Consider the following 19,533-nt stretch of genomic DNA (forward strand, 5'->3'; position numbering starts at 1 on the left):
TTCCTGTCGATTTGACCGAGCTCTTTGAGAAGAGGTCGGATAGCCTGACCTGAAGAGGTCGGTCGCTTTGTTACTGAATATCCCGGATCGGATAGCTCGACCCAGGGTGTGAACAGTTTGGTTGGGACCTGAAAAGGGTGGAAAAGTCCAAGTTTTAGGGGAGGTGCTGCCAAAATTTCTATAAAAATCTTATACTTTGTTTGAAAAGTTATTTAGAAAGGCTTGGAATTTGAGAAATTGTATTATTTGATTTATTAAGAAAATAGTTATGTTTTCGAGTTTAATTTATTTAAGAAAACTATATGTCTCAAGTTCAATTTATTTAGAAAGGAATTACTTCACCATTTTGAATCACTGAAGAAAAGTATTATGTTCTAATATTGATGTTAAATATAAAAAGGGCTTATGCTTTTAGTTAGACTTAAGGATTTCGTTTAGATGAGCTTTTAGTGATTTTAAAGGAAATGGACTTTCGATTGAATAATTGCATTTGTGACATTTTGGAAGAAGTCAGGGAATTGGTTTTAAGAAGGAACATGGAAGTGGTTTTGATTTAAATGGATTGGCTCCGTTTCAAGTGAATTGGTTTTGGATTGGGTTGGGACTTGTGACTTTATATGATTCGATTTTATAATAAATTCTATTTCTATTTACTTAAGCCAAGAATCTATGATTTTAAGAGTTTCAATAAACTTTTAAGAGATTGAGATAGGTTGTCCTTTCCTAAAGTCTTGAGACTCTGCTGAGAAATTTCTATTACCAAATTCTATTTTTGGATGACTGATTTTTGGATCTTTCAAAAGAGATTTTTAATTTGGCCTAGTTGTTGAATCGTTTGGAAGTTTTAGAAGGATGTTGTGGAAATGTGGCTTGTTTTGAAAGAGGAACTTTCTTTTGAGAAAGATGACTTATAAGCTAGAAGTGATTTGAGAAATGTGGATTTTTAAAGTTAAGACTAGGATGAATTGAATTTGATTTCAAAGAAAAGTGATTTGAGAAAAGTGATTTATGGCTTGAATGATGATTTTATGAGTTTTATGATGTTGGATGGTGGAAGTGCTATTATGTTATGAGCTGGAATGGCTGTATATGATAATGAATTATGGCTGATTGTGAAATATGTTATGAGCCGGATGACTGAGTATGAATATGGATGATTATTGAGCTGATAAAGTGATTGTTGCACTTCCAATTATCTGAGATACGAGTTTCCCTGGGTAAAAGCAGTGGGTGTGGCCAGACACTGTGAAAGCTCCGATGAGCTCGCCCCCGTGGATAAACACCAGCGTGGGTGTTGTGTGATTATGATTATGATTGTGAATAACTCGAGTTGGGGATGAACGACAGAGGGACAGTCCAATGGCTAGCTACCAGGACTTGTCGGGTTGGCTTTATAACCGACAGATGAGACTCATCAGCCACTAGGACAGACATTTATCATATGCATCTATGTGATATTGTTTGGGTGTGCATATTGTACTTGATTTGCCTATGTGATTAATTGTGTTTAATTGCTAATTGCTCTACTCGAAGTAACTGCTTGATTGTGCTTAAACATTTTACTTGTGTTTGTGACTGAGAAGTTGGTTGTATTGTGGTGGATTGGCTGCTGTTTGGATTATTTGGGCCTAGGGCCGTGGTTGATTTTGAGATGGACCAAAGATTGTGTTTGGTTTTGTGTTTTTGGTTTAGGAAAGTATAAAAAACTAAATTGGTTCAGCATAGACTTAATGAACCTATGTTTGGCACAGCTTAGTCATTCATACTGTGTAAAGGCTTTTGGTTTCTTTTATTGAGAAATTAACAGTTTTCTCTTTCAGAGAGGATTTTGGATTTTTGATATTAAACCTTTGGTTTTGGAAAGAAGCATAAGACGTTTAATAATCACTGTAACGGTTTTACCTTCACGTATCCTATTATAGTAATTCTCAAAAACTCTCTACTGAGAACCCTTTCGAAGATGATGTTCTCACCCCCCTACAAATTTTTCTTTTCAGGATATGGACACAGAAGTCACAAAGAGTTTACCTAGTTGTTGTCGTGATGTTTTGTATTGTTTTAGTAATTATTTATTGTTCCGTTGCCTTTATCTTTATACATTCTGTAAGAGGGATAGGAATTATATTAGTTAATGATCGTAAAATTATTAATATATATGTGTGTGTGTGTGTGTGTGTGTGTGTGTGTTCTTTGTGAGTTTTGTAAGTTGCATTGTATATATAGATGTATGTTACCTATCAAAAAGTATTCTGGAGCGGTTATATGGTTTAAAGTTTTAGACAGGCTCATATTTTAGTATTAAATACTCTGAAAGTCATCGTAACACCAGAGCTATCAGAGTCGCGCAGCTGGAGGCGTAAGCTTTGATAGTTAGGGTGTTACATTTTGGGGTCAAGATAACGTGGCTCAGGGACTGGGTGGCACACACTCCTGATGGGCCAGCCCCGGATACACTCCATTAGTATGCCTGATGCTACTTGATGATGCTGATTGGAGGGTTTCTAATCACAGACAAGTCGGCTACACTTGTCCCTTTGAGATGGCTACCATTGCAGGAGGATTTCGATCGTTGCAGCCGGTTGTTATGGGGTCTGCACTGCTCTGTCATACCTACCACTCATTGTGCACCGCGGCATCACGTGATATGACGGACATTGCCAGATGTATGCTGATTCTTGTATCGTGGATCTACCATAGGTTCCCGTCTTTTAGTCTGGTGAGTTACGACGTCGTTAGGTTCCCACTTGTTTCCATGTTTGTACATATTGTAAATAATTTTTAACTTACCATGTTGTAGACATCTGAACATGTGTTTTGTTATGGAATATAATTAATTAAATTCTGTTAAACTATCTTTGCTGTGCATAGGTTAGAAGGGCTAGGGCAGCAAAGTAGAGATCATCATTATGGCAGGATCCAAAGTCTGCATTGTCGTACCGATGCACTGACATTTGAGCAGGTACGACAGAGTCTGGTTTATGTATTTTTTTTCCATGAATTGGTATATCATTTAATTAATTAAGGACCTTTAACCTGATGTGAACAGTTTCAGTATACACCTTACGACGATGTCCAGCTACATCAGATTGCACCCAACTGGCTTATGGGTGACGCATAGCTTTATACATGGAGGGCTGTCGTCTTTATCATCTGCTTTCACTTTGTCAAGTTTCATCTCATTGACAGAGTGAGGAGGTAGCTACGGGGGCAGTAGCACAGGCCAGCGGACCTAGTAAACGCCGATGACTACCTTTTCAAGACGACCAAGGGAGATGATACCTGGTGGCCCGACCAGCACTGTGAGTGGTACGACCTATTCAGGGGCTGTTACCAGGCACAATACTTGGTTACCATCAACGGTCATCCAGACATTCGCTCGACACAGGAGTACTTTGCCTGGTGGCAGCAGGCCTGTAGAGTCAGATTTCTCTCGAGGGAAGACGTCCTTGTCGATTCTAGAACAATAGCCTCACCGGATGATATCCTCCCTGCGGCCCCTGGTCAAAGAGATGAGATACAGTTACACGGGATGCCCTAGATCAGAGGCAACGGGAGAGGAGGTGACCTTGCGATGATGTCCGGAGACCGGCACAGAGGCCACACGATCAGCGCGTCCGGCGGGACGGTGGACATCCTCAACACGGTAAAGGAGACCAGCAGTTGTCAGATGAGGAGGATGAGTACGCACGGCAGGAGGATATACCTGAGGGTGACATTTTCGACGAACATGCAGGGCTTCTGTCCGATGCATTCTTTGCTGACTATGAGGCCGACATGGCTAAGAGGCTTATGCCGGGTACCTCCATCCCCAGTCACCACCCGGTTGATGACACCACTTGGTACTAGGCCCAGTTCGAAATTGGATATGATATTGAGATAAACATCGATGACATGTTCCAGATCGTCGGGACGACTGGTGATGCGATGGATGAGTTGGCCAGCCATTATCGACACCGGAGAGACGATACCGACATACCTAGGCCATCGAGCGTTGTATCCTTCCAGCATGGTTCAGCTTCGCCATCATATTACCGGACTCTTTCTCCACCACCCCACCAATCTAGATCTGTACTATCACCCTACTATCAGACTCCATCCCTACCACCATGATAAACCCCATTTGTAGGGTTTATCTTGTATTGATTTTTGGGGATTTTATCAACTTTTACCCACATTTATTCAATGAAATAGCATGGTTTTATAACTTCTCCCTTAATTGTGCTTAAGAGTGAAAACATGCTTTTTAGGACTTAAAATAGCTAAATTTAATTCACCTTGATTCTATTAGATGCCTTGATATGTTTGTTAAGTGATTTCAGATTTAGGAGGCAAAGATTGGATTAAGGGAATGAAGAAAAAGCATGTAAAGTTTGAGAACTCATGAAGAAATGATGGAACCAAAAAGCTGTCAAGCCTGACCTCTTCGCACTTAATTGACCATAACTTGAGCTACAGAGGTCCAAATGATGCAGTTCTAGTTGGGTTGGAAAGCTAACATCCGGGGCTTCGAAACGATATAAGATTTGCCATAGTTGCATCGCGCATAGGGGCGCGCACGCGCACAGTACGCGGACGCGCCGTTGGTGGCATATGACTCACTTAATGCAACACGTGGCCAGCGATTTTAGAAGCCTTGTGGGCCCAATCCAACTCATTTCTGATGCTATTTAAGCCAAGGATTGAAGAGGAATCGATATACTTTAATCATTAGTCATAGTTTAGTTTTAGAAGTAGTTAGAGTTAGAGAGAGAAGCTCTCTCTTCTCTCTAGAATTAGGATTAGAAATTAGGGTTTGATTAGGATCTCATAGTTCTAGGTTTAATTCAAGTCTCCTTCTACTTCTACCTTCAATTGATGATTGCTACACTTTGGTTCTTCTCTTTATCCCTATTCTCTTGTTGTAATTTCTCTTATTTTGTTTCTAGGTTTTGTAATTGAGATACTCTTGTTCTCTTTATTTTCTTTCAATAATGCAATTTGAGGTAATTCATGATAATTGTGATTTCCTTGATTGTTGTTGTTAATTCTTTACATTCAATTGTAGTTAGAATTCATTCTTGTTGTGATTGACTATACTTTTCTTTTGTGCCTTCCAAGTATTTGATTAAATGCTTGGAAGAATGTTAGACTAGAATTTTATGTTCTTGGCTTGAGAAGGTAACTTAGGATTTCTTGAGTCACTAGTGTCCAATTGATTGATAGTTGATAGCCATTAACTCTAGCCTTCATTAATCCAATTAGTGGAAAGCAAGGACTTATGGACTAGGATTGATATAACTCACTTGACTTTCCTTTGTTAATCGATTTAAGGATGACTAAGTGGGAGTAATCCTTGCAACTACCATACTTGTGGCTAGTGATAATGATGAAGACCCTTGACAACCAAACCATGCCAAGACCATTTTGTGAATAAAGTTTTCCTACCATTTACTATTCACATTCCTCATCCAAAACCCCAAAATAAACAAGTCCATAACCAATAACAAGAACACTACCCTGCAAGTCCTTTGAGAGACGACCCGAGGTTTAAATACTTCGGTTTATAGATTTTAGGGGTTTGTACTTGTGACAAACAAATTTTTGCATGAAAGGATTATTGTTGGTTTAGAGACTACACTTCAACGAGATTTCATTTGTGAAATTCTAAACCGTCAAAAATCCAATCATCACACCACAGCCACCTCTGTCGGGATCTGTTTGGCCACCACCTCCTCTGCCTCCTCCCATGCATGTAGCAGTTCTTCCACCACCACACCCCCAGTGCCCACTAGCCACTGCGAGCCACCCAACTATTCGTCCTCGGCCATACCGTCCTCCCAGGGTGTCCCGTCCTTGTGGATGTGGGAATGGACACCATTTGGATCCCGCAGCTGGGTAGCGTTAGTATATCATTATGACTATGTATTTTTCTCATTGCTTATGTTTTTTAGTTGACCATCACATGTATGACTCTTTTAGTTCATTATTTATGTATGACTCTACTTGATTATCCATTTTGGTGTATGCTTTTTTACGAAAATATTCTAAGGTGTATACTTTTTTATGAAAATATTCTAAGTTGTTTATTAACGTTCAACCATGTATTAACCAATATTGTCCTAACTAGTAATGCATTTTTAACGTTAATGATTAAAATTGGGACCGAAACAACGAAAGTAATGAGTAACAGCTACACTAGTTATACAGAAATCATGCTTCATTACACATTAAATACGGACATAATAGATAAAAACATGGATTGTTTCAATATACATACAACTTACAACCTTGGAATCCAAAACCCTAAACCCTAAACTGCATGCGTCATTATGGATCTGACTGGGGTGCATTGGGACACCCACGTCTGGTGTGACCCTCTCAACACGCTCATTGACATCCATCTCATTCTGGATCCGAGTATATACTGGTCTTTTCGATGTCTTTCGTCGTATGGCTTGGTTGGGCTTTAGCCATGTACCGTACCATGGAGGCCACATCTTCTCGTCTGGTATCAGCAGAAACTCCCTATCGTATACGTTGAATATAGAGGCCATCGTGTACATGGGGTCCACGAAATGACCCCACTCGATGCTCACAACTGCACGTGCCGCCAGAGCGTGTCAGCATGGGTAATGCAATGACAGGAATAGGTCACAGTCGCATGTACGCGCGTTCAAATGAACGCGATATGAAGTCTGCGACCAACCATCCATCGGCTCCAGCTCTTCCACACTAAACATGGATTCCTTACGATCACAATGGGTGACTCGCATCTACTGGAAGATTTCTCATTCTCTTCAGCATGACATTTATACACACCGATAGGTTTGTTGTCATGTGACCATACCGACGACCTTCGTCGCAATGTTGCAGCCACAAATGCTTCCTGAAACGAAGAGCTCAATCCACCATCTCACGGGATAGTGTATCCAAAGCATCGAAGTACTAGTAGCATCCTTCATTGCCTGGACTGTACATAGCATTTATAAGGTACCTCTTACCCTCGGCCGATTTGAACCATGAATTTAAGTTTGAAGCCATGTGCCGGATGTAGTAAACGTGATATGCCAACGGACGATGCCATCCACTGTGAGGTGCATTGAGGGGAGCACGAATGGCTTGTGATCTATCTGATATGATAAGGATTCCTGGTTGTGGAGTAACATGTTGTCTCAAATTCGAGAGAAAAAACGACCATGACTCCATTGCCTCAGACTCAACTAATGAGAAAGCTATGGGAAGAATATTATTGTTACCATCTTGAGTCACAACAATTAAAAGCACGCTCCTGTACTTTCCATACAAGTGTGTTTCGTCCACAGATACAAAAGGCTTACATTGTTTAAATGATTCAATACATGGAGGAAATGCCCAAAAAACCTTATCAAACTGACTCCACTCTTTGTCAACCATGTCCCCATTGTAACAAGGAACAGCAATGCATTCGTGGATCATACATGGGAGGCACTCCTGCAAAGCTTGTAAGAGTGCAGGTATCCTATTGTACGGCTCTTCCCAGTCGCCATAGATCTTGGCAATCACTTTCTGCTTTGCTATCTACACATTTTGATACGACGGCTTGAAATGGTAACTCTGATGCACAACACTTTGCAACACTGGGATAGACAATCACGGGTTAGTCTTTATCATAGGTAATACAACCTTACGAATCAAATCACTATCCAGTTGAGCATAGTCCTAAGACATGGTAGGTGCCAGACAGGTATGTGATCCACTAAACCGACATACCTCCCTACAAATTTCACTTGAATGTCAACATTATGCAAAACAAAAAACTAATGTAATAGACTCTAATGCATTCAAAATAAATCGTAAAATATACCAGTAATTCAAGTTCTGTCGTAATGCCACACGAAGACTCCATGGAACAGCCATTGGTAAATTGCTTGCATCGACAGTGGTATTTAAGCCTATATGACTCTAAAACTCTGTACTCTGCATTCCATCAAATACTGTAGTTCTTCACCGCCATTAGAATTACTTCATGGTTCCTGAACCTATGCCCAACTTAGAATTTCACCACACCATCCGTGTTGTAATCCTCCCCATCCCCAGCGTTCAGAAGATTTTCTGGCTGCACTGCATCCAAGTTCAACGTCTGATAATGGCTAGGAACATCTGACAGTTGAGGAATGGCCAAACAGGGAGGCAGCAGAAACCTACCAACACCACCGCTGGGAGTCTCCAATACATACTCATCTTCGGACGCTGTATCGCTTGACGATCCGGACCCGGCAACATAAGTTGAATCGCCCTCACTGTCGTCCTCGTCGGCACTATCATGAGGCTGGGCATAGTGGATCGGTGTCACCTTGAGCGGCACAACTTCAGGAGTCGAAGGAGATGGCCCACAACCAACAACTACATCACCGACCGCAGCATACAACTCCATCACATGTTGCGGCATTAGACGAGTATATACATTGAACATTACCCTCACATGCTGATCCCTATCAATCCAAAATAACCAGTTGGTAAATCCACCGTTCAGAAGCGCATGCAGAAATCTATATGCAACCCGCCCAACCTCCTTGATAAACCACTATTTTATGGTTTATCTTGTGTTCAATTGAGTGGATTTTATCAACTCTTTACCCACTTATTCATACTATTTGCATGGTTTTACATTTGCCTTCCTAATTATGTGCTTTGATTGAAAACATGCTTCTTTGGCCTTAAGGTCCCTATGTTTAATCCTCTCTTATTACCATTAGAGGACTTGATATGTGTGTTAAGTGATTTCAGAGGTTGCAGGGCAGGAATGGCTTAGAGGATGGAAAGAAAGCATGCAAAAGTGGAAGGAATACAACAAAACTGAAGGAACTGCTTAAGCTGTCCAACCTGACCTCTCTGCACTCAAACGGTCATAACTTGAGCTACAGAGATCCAAATGATGCGGTTTCAGTTGCATTGGAAAGCTAACGTCCGGGACTTCGATTTGATATATAATTTGCCATAGCTGCCTCGATGTTAGGCAATGCGAACGCGTGAATGACGCGCCTGCATTGCATCTACGAATTGCAATCCGCGCAAACGCGTGGATGACGCCTCCGGCCTCCGCGTCACTTTTCCGCGACCAGTACCTACAAAAAAATGCTGGGGACGATTTCTGGGCTGTTTTTGACCCAATTTTTAGCCCAGAACACACAGATTAGAGGCTATAAAGTGGGGGAATGCATCCATTCATAATCAAGCTTTCATATTCACAATTTTAGGATTTAGATGTAGTTTTTAGAGAGAGAGGTTCTCTCCTCTCTCTTAGGATTATGATTTTAGGATTTCTATTAGTTTAGTTCAACTCATCTTCAGTCACAGGTTCAATATTCCTTTTATTTTATATTTCTCGTTTACTTCCAGATGCTTTAATGCTTGTATTAGTTATGTTGCCTAATTTGCTTATGAACCATCCATGTTAAGGATTCTTTTTATTTGATATAATTTGAGGTATTTCAGAATTATGATTGCTTTCTTTTATTTATATAAATAATTTAGATTTTCCCCTTTTGGTTTTGGTTGAGTCATTGGAGACACTTGAGTTATCAAACTCATTGTTGATTGAAAATTAGAATTTTTTAAGAATTAATTCGAGTTCCAATAACTCTAGCCTTTCCCAAGGAAAGACTATGACCTGAGGAATCAAAACTTAATTCATCCACTTAACTTACCTTCATAGTTAGAGGTTAACAAAGTGGGAGAAAAATCCAATTCTCATTACAATTGATAAGGATAACTAGGATAGGACTTCCAATTCCTCATACCTTGCCAAGAGTTTATTTTATAGTTATTTATTTATTTTATTCTTCTTATCATTTAACATACTGCCCAAACTTCAAAACCCCCAATTTACAAGACTCATAACCAATAATAAGAACTTACTTCCCTGCAATTCCTTGAGAAGACGACCCGAGGTTTAAATACTTCGATTATTAATTTTAAAGGGGTTTGTTACTTGTGACAACCAAAACTTTTGTAAGAAAGGTTGATTGCTTGGTTTAGTAACTATACTTGCAATGAGAGTTTACTATAACTTCTAAACCATCAATCTTCAGTTCTTTCAAAATGGCGTCGTTGCCGGGGAATTGCAAACGTGTGCCTTATTATTGGTTATTGTAAATATTTGCTTTTTGCTTGTTTATTTGTTTTTTTTATTTAGTTATAAAAAAAATTTCAGATTTTTATTTTAAAATTTTTATCTTATCTTATCTTATTTCAAAAATCAAATTTCAAAATTCAAATTTAAAAATTTTCAAATTTCAAATTTCAAGTTTCAAAATTTAAATAACCTTTTAATTTAAATTTGTTTTTATTTTCGTTTTTAATTTTTATTTCCTACTATGAATTCTCACCCCTTTGGTTATGAGTCTGGTTACAATTATGTTGCAGGAAGAGGAAATTACAAGGAGAACAGGCCTCAAGGTTGGAATAATCAAAGATGGGAGGAGCCACAAGGATTTGATCAACCCTCATGGCAACAACCACCTCCAATGGACTATCAACAACCACTACCATATGCGTATGAACGCTCTCCTCAAAATAACTCTGGACCACCATACTCACAAGCCCCTTACCACCAAACACCACCATATGACCCTAACCTATATCCACCATACCAACCACCTTATGAGCCAAATGAACCCTCCTATCCACCCCAAACCTCCATGGAGAAAGTACTTACCAATCTAAACTCTACTATACAAGCTCTCGTCGCCCAAATCGGACCACCAAATACCTTCAACAATCAACCCTCAAGCTCTAGTGCACTTCTTTTTCAACCACAGAATGATCTCTCCATCCCATCACCACCATCCATGGAAGAGCACCCACATCCATCAATCCAAGAGCAACATGATCCCAATAATGCTATTGACATGGAACAAGAGAGAAGGGATCATCTTCGCGAATCCATACTTCATAAGGAGCTAGAGGAGGCCCTAAAGGTGAAGGTACTAAAAACCCTTGAAAATGAAAGAATAGTTGAAAGGAATTGTCATGGAAAGAAAATCATCAAGGATGAGTATGATTTTATATTAAAACTACTGGACAAAGCAGTAATTATTGAAGAGGAAAAAGTGGTTGAAGACTTGCGAGATGCTGAACCTCCATGGGAAAGTCAAGACAAAGAGCCTCCTTCTAAGACGGTTGCATTTGATGTTGAGGAGGGTGTACAACCTCCAAGGCATATCATGGTTGAAGACTTGGAAGAGGTTGGTCAAGAGATGGAGATTAAAGAAGAAGAAGCACAGCCTCCCATGCCATTGGTGAGCAATGAAGAAGAGATTGAATTGGAAGAAAGCTACCAAGAGGAAGAGGTTGATATTGAAGAAACTTGCAAAGAGGTGGAAGTTGTCAGAGAAGAGCATAAGGGAGTGGAGCTTGCAAATTCATTAGAAATACCTCCCCCTAAGTTGCCATCATCCTTCACAACATTCAAGTGGGTAAAATTCATATCCCTTAGCTTTCTAATTCCACTTGAATATGGGCTAGTGGAGACGGATGGTCAACTTAGAGCTCTTTGTGGCATTAAGAGTAAAAGGAAGATAGTTAGTGGTTGGAGTTGTCAAGCAAGGATCAACATGGTTGTGTGCTCAAAGTTTAAATGTAAAGGTTGGTGTAAAGCTCAACTGAATGGGTCTAGGAAGTTGTTTGGCCGCTTTAGTGAGAATTCAGATTGCTTGCTACCCGGATGGAATCATAATGATCAACAAGAAAACGGGTGCAAAGGCAAGGTCTGGGACCCCGGAATTCATTCCAGCAATCAACACTCTTGGGGCCTTGTCACTTGCTTTAACTTACTTGAAGGCTTTCTGCGCCTAGTTTGGGATCCCGGAGGCCATTGGAATTACAAACATTGGTGGGGATTCAAGAATCAGTACAAGCACAAGCCACCATAACAAAGGACTCCCCAAATGTCCAACTTAAGGACTTTAACTAAAAGTGCTAGGTGGGAGACAACCCATCATGGTATGATCGTTCCTTTTTCAATTTTAATTTTATTTCGTTTTGTTTGTTTTTGAGTTTTATTTTATTTCATTGAACCTGGAATTACTCATAACATCCATATCATTTTGCATTCTGCATATTGCATATTAAAAAAAAAAGAGAGAGAAAGCACGCACGCGACGCGGCAGCGTCGCTGACGCATCCGCGTCATATGTGCCTCAAGGAAGAAAAGAGATTTTACAGAGAGTCACGCGACAGCGTGACTGGAGGCGTGCCTTTGGCACAAATTGATTCACACGACCGCGTCGCTGACGCGTCCGCGTCATCTGAGGAAAATGCCTCCCCACGCGTCCGCGTCACCCACGCGACCGCGTGGCCCTGTGAATCGACGTAACAAGGGTGTATGGCCGAAAGTTGAGCTGGAATTGGGCTGGACCCATGCTAGCAGCACAAGCCCTGCCACGTGAACGCGTCACCTACGCGTCCGCGTCATATTGGAAATAAGGCCACCCGCGCGATCGCGTCAACCACGCGACCGCGTCACCCAAAAATTTGGCGAAAAGAGTTTCAAATAGAGAGTTGTGCGAACGCGAGGCTGCACTCGCGCCAATCGCACAAATCAGGCCACGCGATCGCGTGACCCACGCGTCCGCGTCACCTGACCTTATCGCGCACCACGCGACCGCGTCACCCACGCGTCCGCGTCGCCTGCGTCGCACAACTTATCCAGATCAGCGCCAATTATCTTATCTTTTCTTTTCTAATCCTAATTTCTTCTATCTTTTCTTCTTTCTTTCTTACTTTATTTCTTTCACTTCTCATTCTTCTTATCTTTCTTTTTATTTTACTTAATTTATTTGCATATTTCATTCATTGCATTTTAATTTAGTGCACATTTTTTCTTTGGTGTTAAAATTTTCTTATTTAACTGTTGCATCTTCTCTTGAATTACTTCAGGTGCTTAGAGACTTGTTTTATTCTGGTTAGATAATATTATTTAAATCAATGCCAATCTTTTATACCTGTATTAATTTTGCATTGACATGAATTTATATTATCTCTCCTTACCTACACTCTCTTCCCTATTGTTGCAAATTTTTGCACTCTTGAATTGCCATGTACTTCTACTGTTTTCTCACTTGCATGTTGTAGCTACCATGTAATTGGGACCCTTCTTATCTGGCATTAACACCCATATTTTATTTATTTTCTATCTTTATTTTTGGGTTACTTTTTCTTTTCCCTCTTCTTTCAGGATGGCCACCACGAAGAAAGCAAAAAAAAACTTCTTAAGGGAAGACAAACAAGTCCATCTGCACAATCCTTGAAGAAAATCATCAATTGGAACAACCCGTCCACCTGCACATCTCAGCATGCACCGAGGACGGTGCAATCTTTAAGTGTGGGGAGGTCGATATCGATCTCCATGGGTTAGTTACTCTTCTATCTCAACACCAATGATTTATTTTCCTTGTAGTTGTTGCATTTGCATGTTTGATTGCATGATTATTTGATTTTGTGCATATTTTACCACTTTGTTGAAGTAATATTTTCTTTTTCAAGAAACCTTTTAGAGCATTTCACTAATTTGAATAAAATTTAATGTTACACTTGTTTGAAGAAATATTATTTTGGAACATGGTTTAGAGCTCGAACACACAAAACCTGTGAGATTTTTTGAGCCTATTTGAATTAGTTGCATTTTACCAACCAATATTTTATTTTTAGTGTGTATTTTTCTCTCTAAAATTGTGATCTTTGTCTTGCTTGATTCTATATTTCCATGGTTTGATGTATGCATACACTTATATGATTGAGGCCTTTGTTTCACTGAGCTTACATACCCATATGGCCTCACCCTTTCATTATCCCTTGCAAACCAATTTGAGCCTATTTTTACCCCTCTGTTCTTTATTTTTAGCACATCATTAACTCTAAGCGAAAAACAATAATGTCCTTAATTTGAATCCTTGGTTAGCATAGACTAGTGAGAGTGCTCATGAATTAAGTGTGAGAAAATTGGGATTGAAAACATTTGGTTTGAGAATTAAGTATGTTAGAATTTTCTGAAAATGTGAAAGAAATGGTTAAGACATGTCATGCATTCAAAAAAATTTAATCATATGCATTGAAAAAAAGAAAAAAATATAATAAAAAAATAAAATATAATATAGAAAAAGAGAAGAAAAAGAAGAAGAAAAAGAGAAAAAGAAGAGAAAATGAGCAAATAAGTAAAAGAGGACAAAATGCCCCAAAGTAAGTGGTGAAAATAATGCATATGTATTGTACTTGAAATTAGAATGCATGAATATGTGAAAAACATGGTTGATGGATAGTTAGATTTTATATTGTGATTACATGGATTGTCCAAAGTTAGGTGAAAAGTTTAAGTTAATTAAGGATTCAGATTTTAGTCCACTTGGCCAAATACAATCCTACCTTGACCCTAACCCCATTACAACCCTTAAAAGACCTCTTGATATGTGTATATGTGCATTAAATTTATGTTGATTGTTAGATGAAGAGCAAGCCTTAGAAAGCAAGGTTAGTAGAGAATTGAGAGAATCGAACCTTAAATACTTGAGCGATTAGAGTGTATACACTACCAGTGAGGGTTCGATGCTCAATCCCTTGTTCCCTGTTTTCATGAGCTATTTTCTTCTTGCAAGTCTATTTGTACTTCATTTTCATGATTTGAATTAGTGAAATCCAGTTTATATTTCTTCTTGAAAGATTTGTTTACTTTTAACTAAGTAGGTAGAAACATTTTGCATGTAGTTGCATTCATATAGATAGGTTGCATTTCATACATTCTTACTTTCCTCTTCATTCCTTTATAGCTTCTCTTGAGTTTAGCATGAGGACATGCGATTATTTAAGTGTGGGGAGGTTGATAAACCACTATTTTATGGTTTATCTTGTGCTCAATTGAGTGGATTTTATCAACTCTTTACCCACTTATTCATACTATTTGCATGGTTTTACATTTGCCTTCCTAATTATGTGCTTTGATTGAAAACATGCTTCTTTAGCCTTAAGTTCCTTATGTTTAATCCTCTCTTATTACCATTAGATGCCTTGATATGTGTGTTAAGTGATTTCAGAGGCTACAGGACAGGAATGGCTTAGAGGATGGAAAGGAAGCATGCAAAAGTGGAAGGAATACAAGAAACTGAAGGAACTGCTAAAGCTGTCCAGCCTGACCTCTCTGAACTCAAACGGTCATAACTTGAGCTACAGAGATCCAAATGATGTGGTTTCAGTTGCATTGGAAAGCTAACGTCCGGGGCTTCGATTTGATATATAATTTGCCATAGCTTCCTTGATTTTAGGCGACGCGAACGCATGAATGACGCGCCCGCATCGCATATGCGAATTGCAATCCGCGCGAACGCGTGGATGACGCCTCCGTGTCACTTTTCCGCGACCAGTACGTACCAAAAAATGCTGGGGGCGATTTCTAGGCTGTTTTTGACCCAGTTTTCAGCCCAGAACATACAGATTAGAGGCTATAAAGTGGGGGAATGCATCCATTCATAATCAAGCTTTCATATTCACAATTTTAGGATTTAGATGTAGTTTTTAGAGAGAGAGGTTCTCTCCTCTCTCTTAGGATTAGGATTTTAGGATTTCTATTAGTTTAGTTCACTCATCTTCAGTCACAGGTTCAATATTCTTTTTATTTTATATTTCTCGTTTACTTCCAGATGCTTTAATGCTTGTATTAGTTATGTTGCCTAATTTGCTTATGAACCATCCATGTTAAGGATTCTTTTTTTTTATATAATTTGAGGTATTTCAGAATTATGATTGCTTTATTTTATTTATATAAATAATTTAGATTTTCCCCTTTTGGCTTTGGTTGAGTCATTGGAGACACTTGAGTTATCAAACTCATTGTTGATTGAAAATTGGAATTTTTCAAGAATTAATTCGAGTTCCAATAACTCTAGCCTTTCCCAAGGAAAGACTAGGACCTGAGGAATCAAAAATTAATTCATCCACTTAACTTACCTTCATAGTTAGAGGTTAACAAAGTGGGAGAAAAATCCAATTCTCATTACAATTGATAAGGATAACTAGGATAGGACTTCCAATTCTTCATACCTTGCCAAGAGTTTATTTTATAGTTATTTATTTATTTTATTCTTCTTATCATTTAACATACTGCCCAAAGTTCAAAACCCCCAATTTACAAGACTCATAACCAATAATAAGAACATACTTCCCTGCAATTCCTTGAGAAGATGACCCGAGGTTTAAATACTTCGGTTATTAATTTTAAAGGAGTTTGTTACTTGTGACAACCAAAACTTTTGTAAGAAAGGTTGATTACTTGGTTTAGTAACTATACTTGCAACGAGAGTTTACTATAACTTCTAAACCATCAATCTTCAGTTCTTTCACTCCTTCGTTCCTACTCCCCCAATATTTCTCAGCATGACTGTCTTTAGTGCATCCAGGCTATCAACCCGGTAATTACGCAACATGACAGTCTTGTCAGACTCGAAAATCACTCCTTCATCACCGTGTCTGACTATCCCATTGGGATAAACCACCACAAAGGAGAATTGATTATTCTCTATAAGAACAAAACGGAAAGAAGAGAAAGAAAAGATTGGTTTGTGAATTTTGTGAGGGGAGGTATTGGGATGACCTCTACAAATAGACTTATTCTACAACATATCTTGGGTGTAGAGACATCTAAACCATAATACACATAACCCGGGTGCTGAGACCCTAATTATATCATTGACTATATCTTAGATGCTGAGGGGGCATTAGGAAGCTGCATTTATCTCGAATGCTGATACCCCATCACGAAACGTGCGTATCTCAGTCGGATGCTCAGTATCCGTTATTAGCGCATGTTTATATCACAGGTGCATCTGAGATATGACTCACAATCACTCTATTACAGAATAGGATTTGTGCATCCGAGATATGTTCATTCTTAAAAAATAACCTTAACATCAGAGATATGACCGATGATGCATTTTTGTAATTATTTCACCATTTATTTTTGTAAATATTATAATTATTTAATTTAAATAAAAAAATCCAATATTTGTTACTGGTGAGTTTGATATAATAGTGTAAATCTCAAATTTTAAAAGAAAATATAATGAAAAAAACTTTTTTTAAGATCAAGAAAATATTCAAATTTATTTAAAAAAGAATGAATATCTAATAATATTGTAGCATATCTGTGTAGATCTTAAAATCAAAGAGATTTAAATTTGTTTCTATTTTTATTTTTTTAAATTCTCTGAAATATAAATTTATACTCATTCTCACCATAGTTTAACATAACAAATATTTATTTTCTTTTTTAGAATTAGATCTAATATTTTTTTTCTATTTATAAGTGTTGTATGGTTTTTCCAAGAATAAAATTTTCTTCTATAAAAAACAAGTTTTATAACGTTCTTAAAATTTATCCCCCAAAAATTATCTATTCTCACGCACCGATGCTAAAGATTTCATCACTATCCAATCATAGCTGAGATTCAGCAAAAATTTCAAAAATAAACCCTAGTACGAGAGAGTACATGAGAGTACGTGAAATGGAGAGTGGGGAGAGCGGGGGAGAGTCTTCGAGGGTGGCACATAGCGAGGCAGCTGGCCATGTCGGCGGAAGCAATAAGGGGGAGAGTGGAGGGGGGCATGTATCGGGTGAAAAGGAGGGGATTAAAGGAGATGGTAACAAGACTCAAAGTCAGCGGATATCGTTCAGAGATAAAGTTGTTGGTGCCTCAGCAAGGAGAGCTTTGGAAGTTGCTGATTCTCTTGATGGGGATAAGATGGCTACAGTAGTTGGTAAGCAAGGCGATTCGGAGATACCAACTGTGACGTTCACTGAGGAAGCAAAAGAGATATTGGCAGAGCCCTACAAAGATGCCATTGTGATCAAAGTTCTTGGAAAAAATTTTAGCTATACAGCGATCACGCACAGGCTTAAAGGCATCTGGAGAACCAAAGGAGGATATGAAGTACTAGATGTCGGTTTTGGCTATTTCTTAGTCAAATTTGATCTCTTGGAGGATAGAGAGAAAGTTCTCCTTGGAGGACCGTGGATGATTACTGGAAGCTATGTTGCGGTTAAACCTTGCAGTTCTTCATTCAGACATTGTGAAAACACTTTTGGGTCTACCATGGTTTGGATAAGAATCACAGGTTTAAACATTAACTATTATCAAGAGAGAGCCATGAAAATGATTGCGTCAGCTGTTGGCAAACCGATCCGCATCGACTTAGCCACCAAGTCTGCAGAGAGGGAAAAGTATGCAAGAGCATGTGTGCAAATTAACTTGGGACTTCCAGTTATAAAAAAAATTCAAGTTGATGGTCATATGTATGACATAGAATATGAGCACTTGAATTTAATTTGTGAAAAATGTAGCTGCTTTGGGCATGTCACAAGAGAATGTGCAAAAGAGAACAACAATGGCATTGGGAAGGAAAGCACGATGAAGGAGAAAAATTTGCCATCACTTTTTCCTGTAGATAACAACGAGAAAACGGTGGAAGGTAGTTAAATCCCAGTAAAAAATCAAAATTTAACTTTTGAATTTGGAATTAATGCCAAATCAATTCCAATTATGGAGAAGCATGGTGCAGCAGATCTTGTGCATGATAATTTGCAATACTCACGTATGGAAAGGGATACTCGTGCAAAAGAGGGTGAATGGGTTACAGTTAGTAGAAAAAGGCAAGGAAAAAGTGGGTAAAGGCCACAATGTGGTGCCAAAAAAAGCCAATGTAGCAATATGCTCCAATTTGGTGAGCAAAAAAATTTCTTTTGGGTCTAATAATATGCATGTTGGATCCTCATCAAATGCAAAGGTGAAGTCCTTATCAAATGCAAAGGTGGGGCCTAAGGAAAAGAAAGATCCTCCATCCACGCTTGGCTTTTTGGGAACAACTCAGGTGGCTTTCAAGGATCAGAGTACTCCCTTTTTTAAAGCAGGGCACAAAAGGCAGCATCCTATTTCGCTTCAAAACTCACCTACTGAAGCATTGACAATGGATTCTCGAGTACAAAAAGAGCTTGATAAAGTTAGTGCAACAACAAACTTGGAGACCCAACCTCAACAGAAGAATGATGGTTCTGCGGTGCAAGTCCACAAGGAGACACTTGGAGACAGGGGTCCATCAACGTGAGGTAGAATGATTAAACATTCCAATTATTTAATTTATTTTTTATGGATTGTGACCATTTAAATATTATTAGTTGGAATGTTAGGGGGCGTCAAATAAGATGTCTCGGGTGCACTGTAAGGAGTTGGTACGAAAATTTTAACCAACTTTTTTTATTTTGGTGGAAACTCATATTGGGTTTGAAACTATGAAAGACTTTTGGGAGAGATTAGGCTATTATCCTGTAGGGATTGTAGATACTGTTGGACACAAGGGAGGAATTTGGTTCCTCTCTACTAATTTAAAATTTTTCTTGTAAAATTCTTTGGGCTATGAATCAATGTGTAACTTTGGAAATTGATGGTGGTGGGCGAAGATGGATCTACAGTGCGGTTTATGGCAGCCCTCAAGCCACTAATAGAGTAGAATTATGGAGTCATCTGCTTGATATTG

General features: G+C 38.8%; 1 protein-coding gene across 1 annotated transcript; it reads right to left on the reverse strand.

Moving 5' to 3' along the window:
* Window positions 1-6,924: 6,924 nt before the first annotated feature.
* On the reverse strand, window positions 6,925-7,875 carry LOC112769893 (uncharacterized). Its single transcript, XM_025814344.1, has 3 exons — window positions 7,823-7,875; window positions 7,729-7,732; window positions 6,925-7,536 (listed from the first exon to the last, which is right to left on the reverse strand). Exons 1-3 carry the CDS (start codon window positions 7,873-7,875, stop codon window positions 6,925-6,927), a joined length of 669 nt encoding a protein of 222 aa, XP_025670129.1.
* Between the last annotated feature and the right edge of the window lie 11,658 nt (window positions 7,876-19,533).

Source organism: Arachis hypogaea, chromosome 18, assembly GCF_003086295.3.
Source record: "Arachis hypogaea cultivar Tifrunner chromosome 18, arahy.Tifrunner.gnm2.J5K5, whole genome shotgun sequence".
Lineage (NCBI taxonomy): Eukaryota > Viridiplantae > Streptophyta > Magnoliopsida > Fabales > Fabaceae > Arachis > Arachis hypogaea.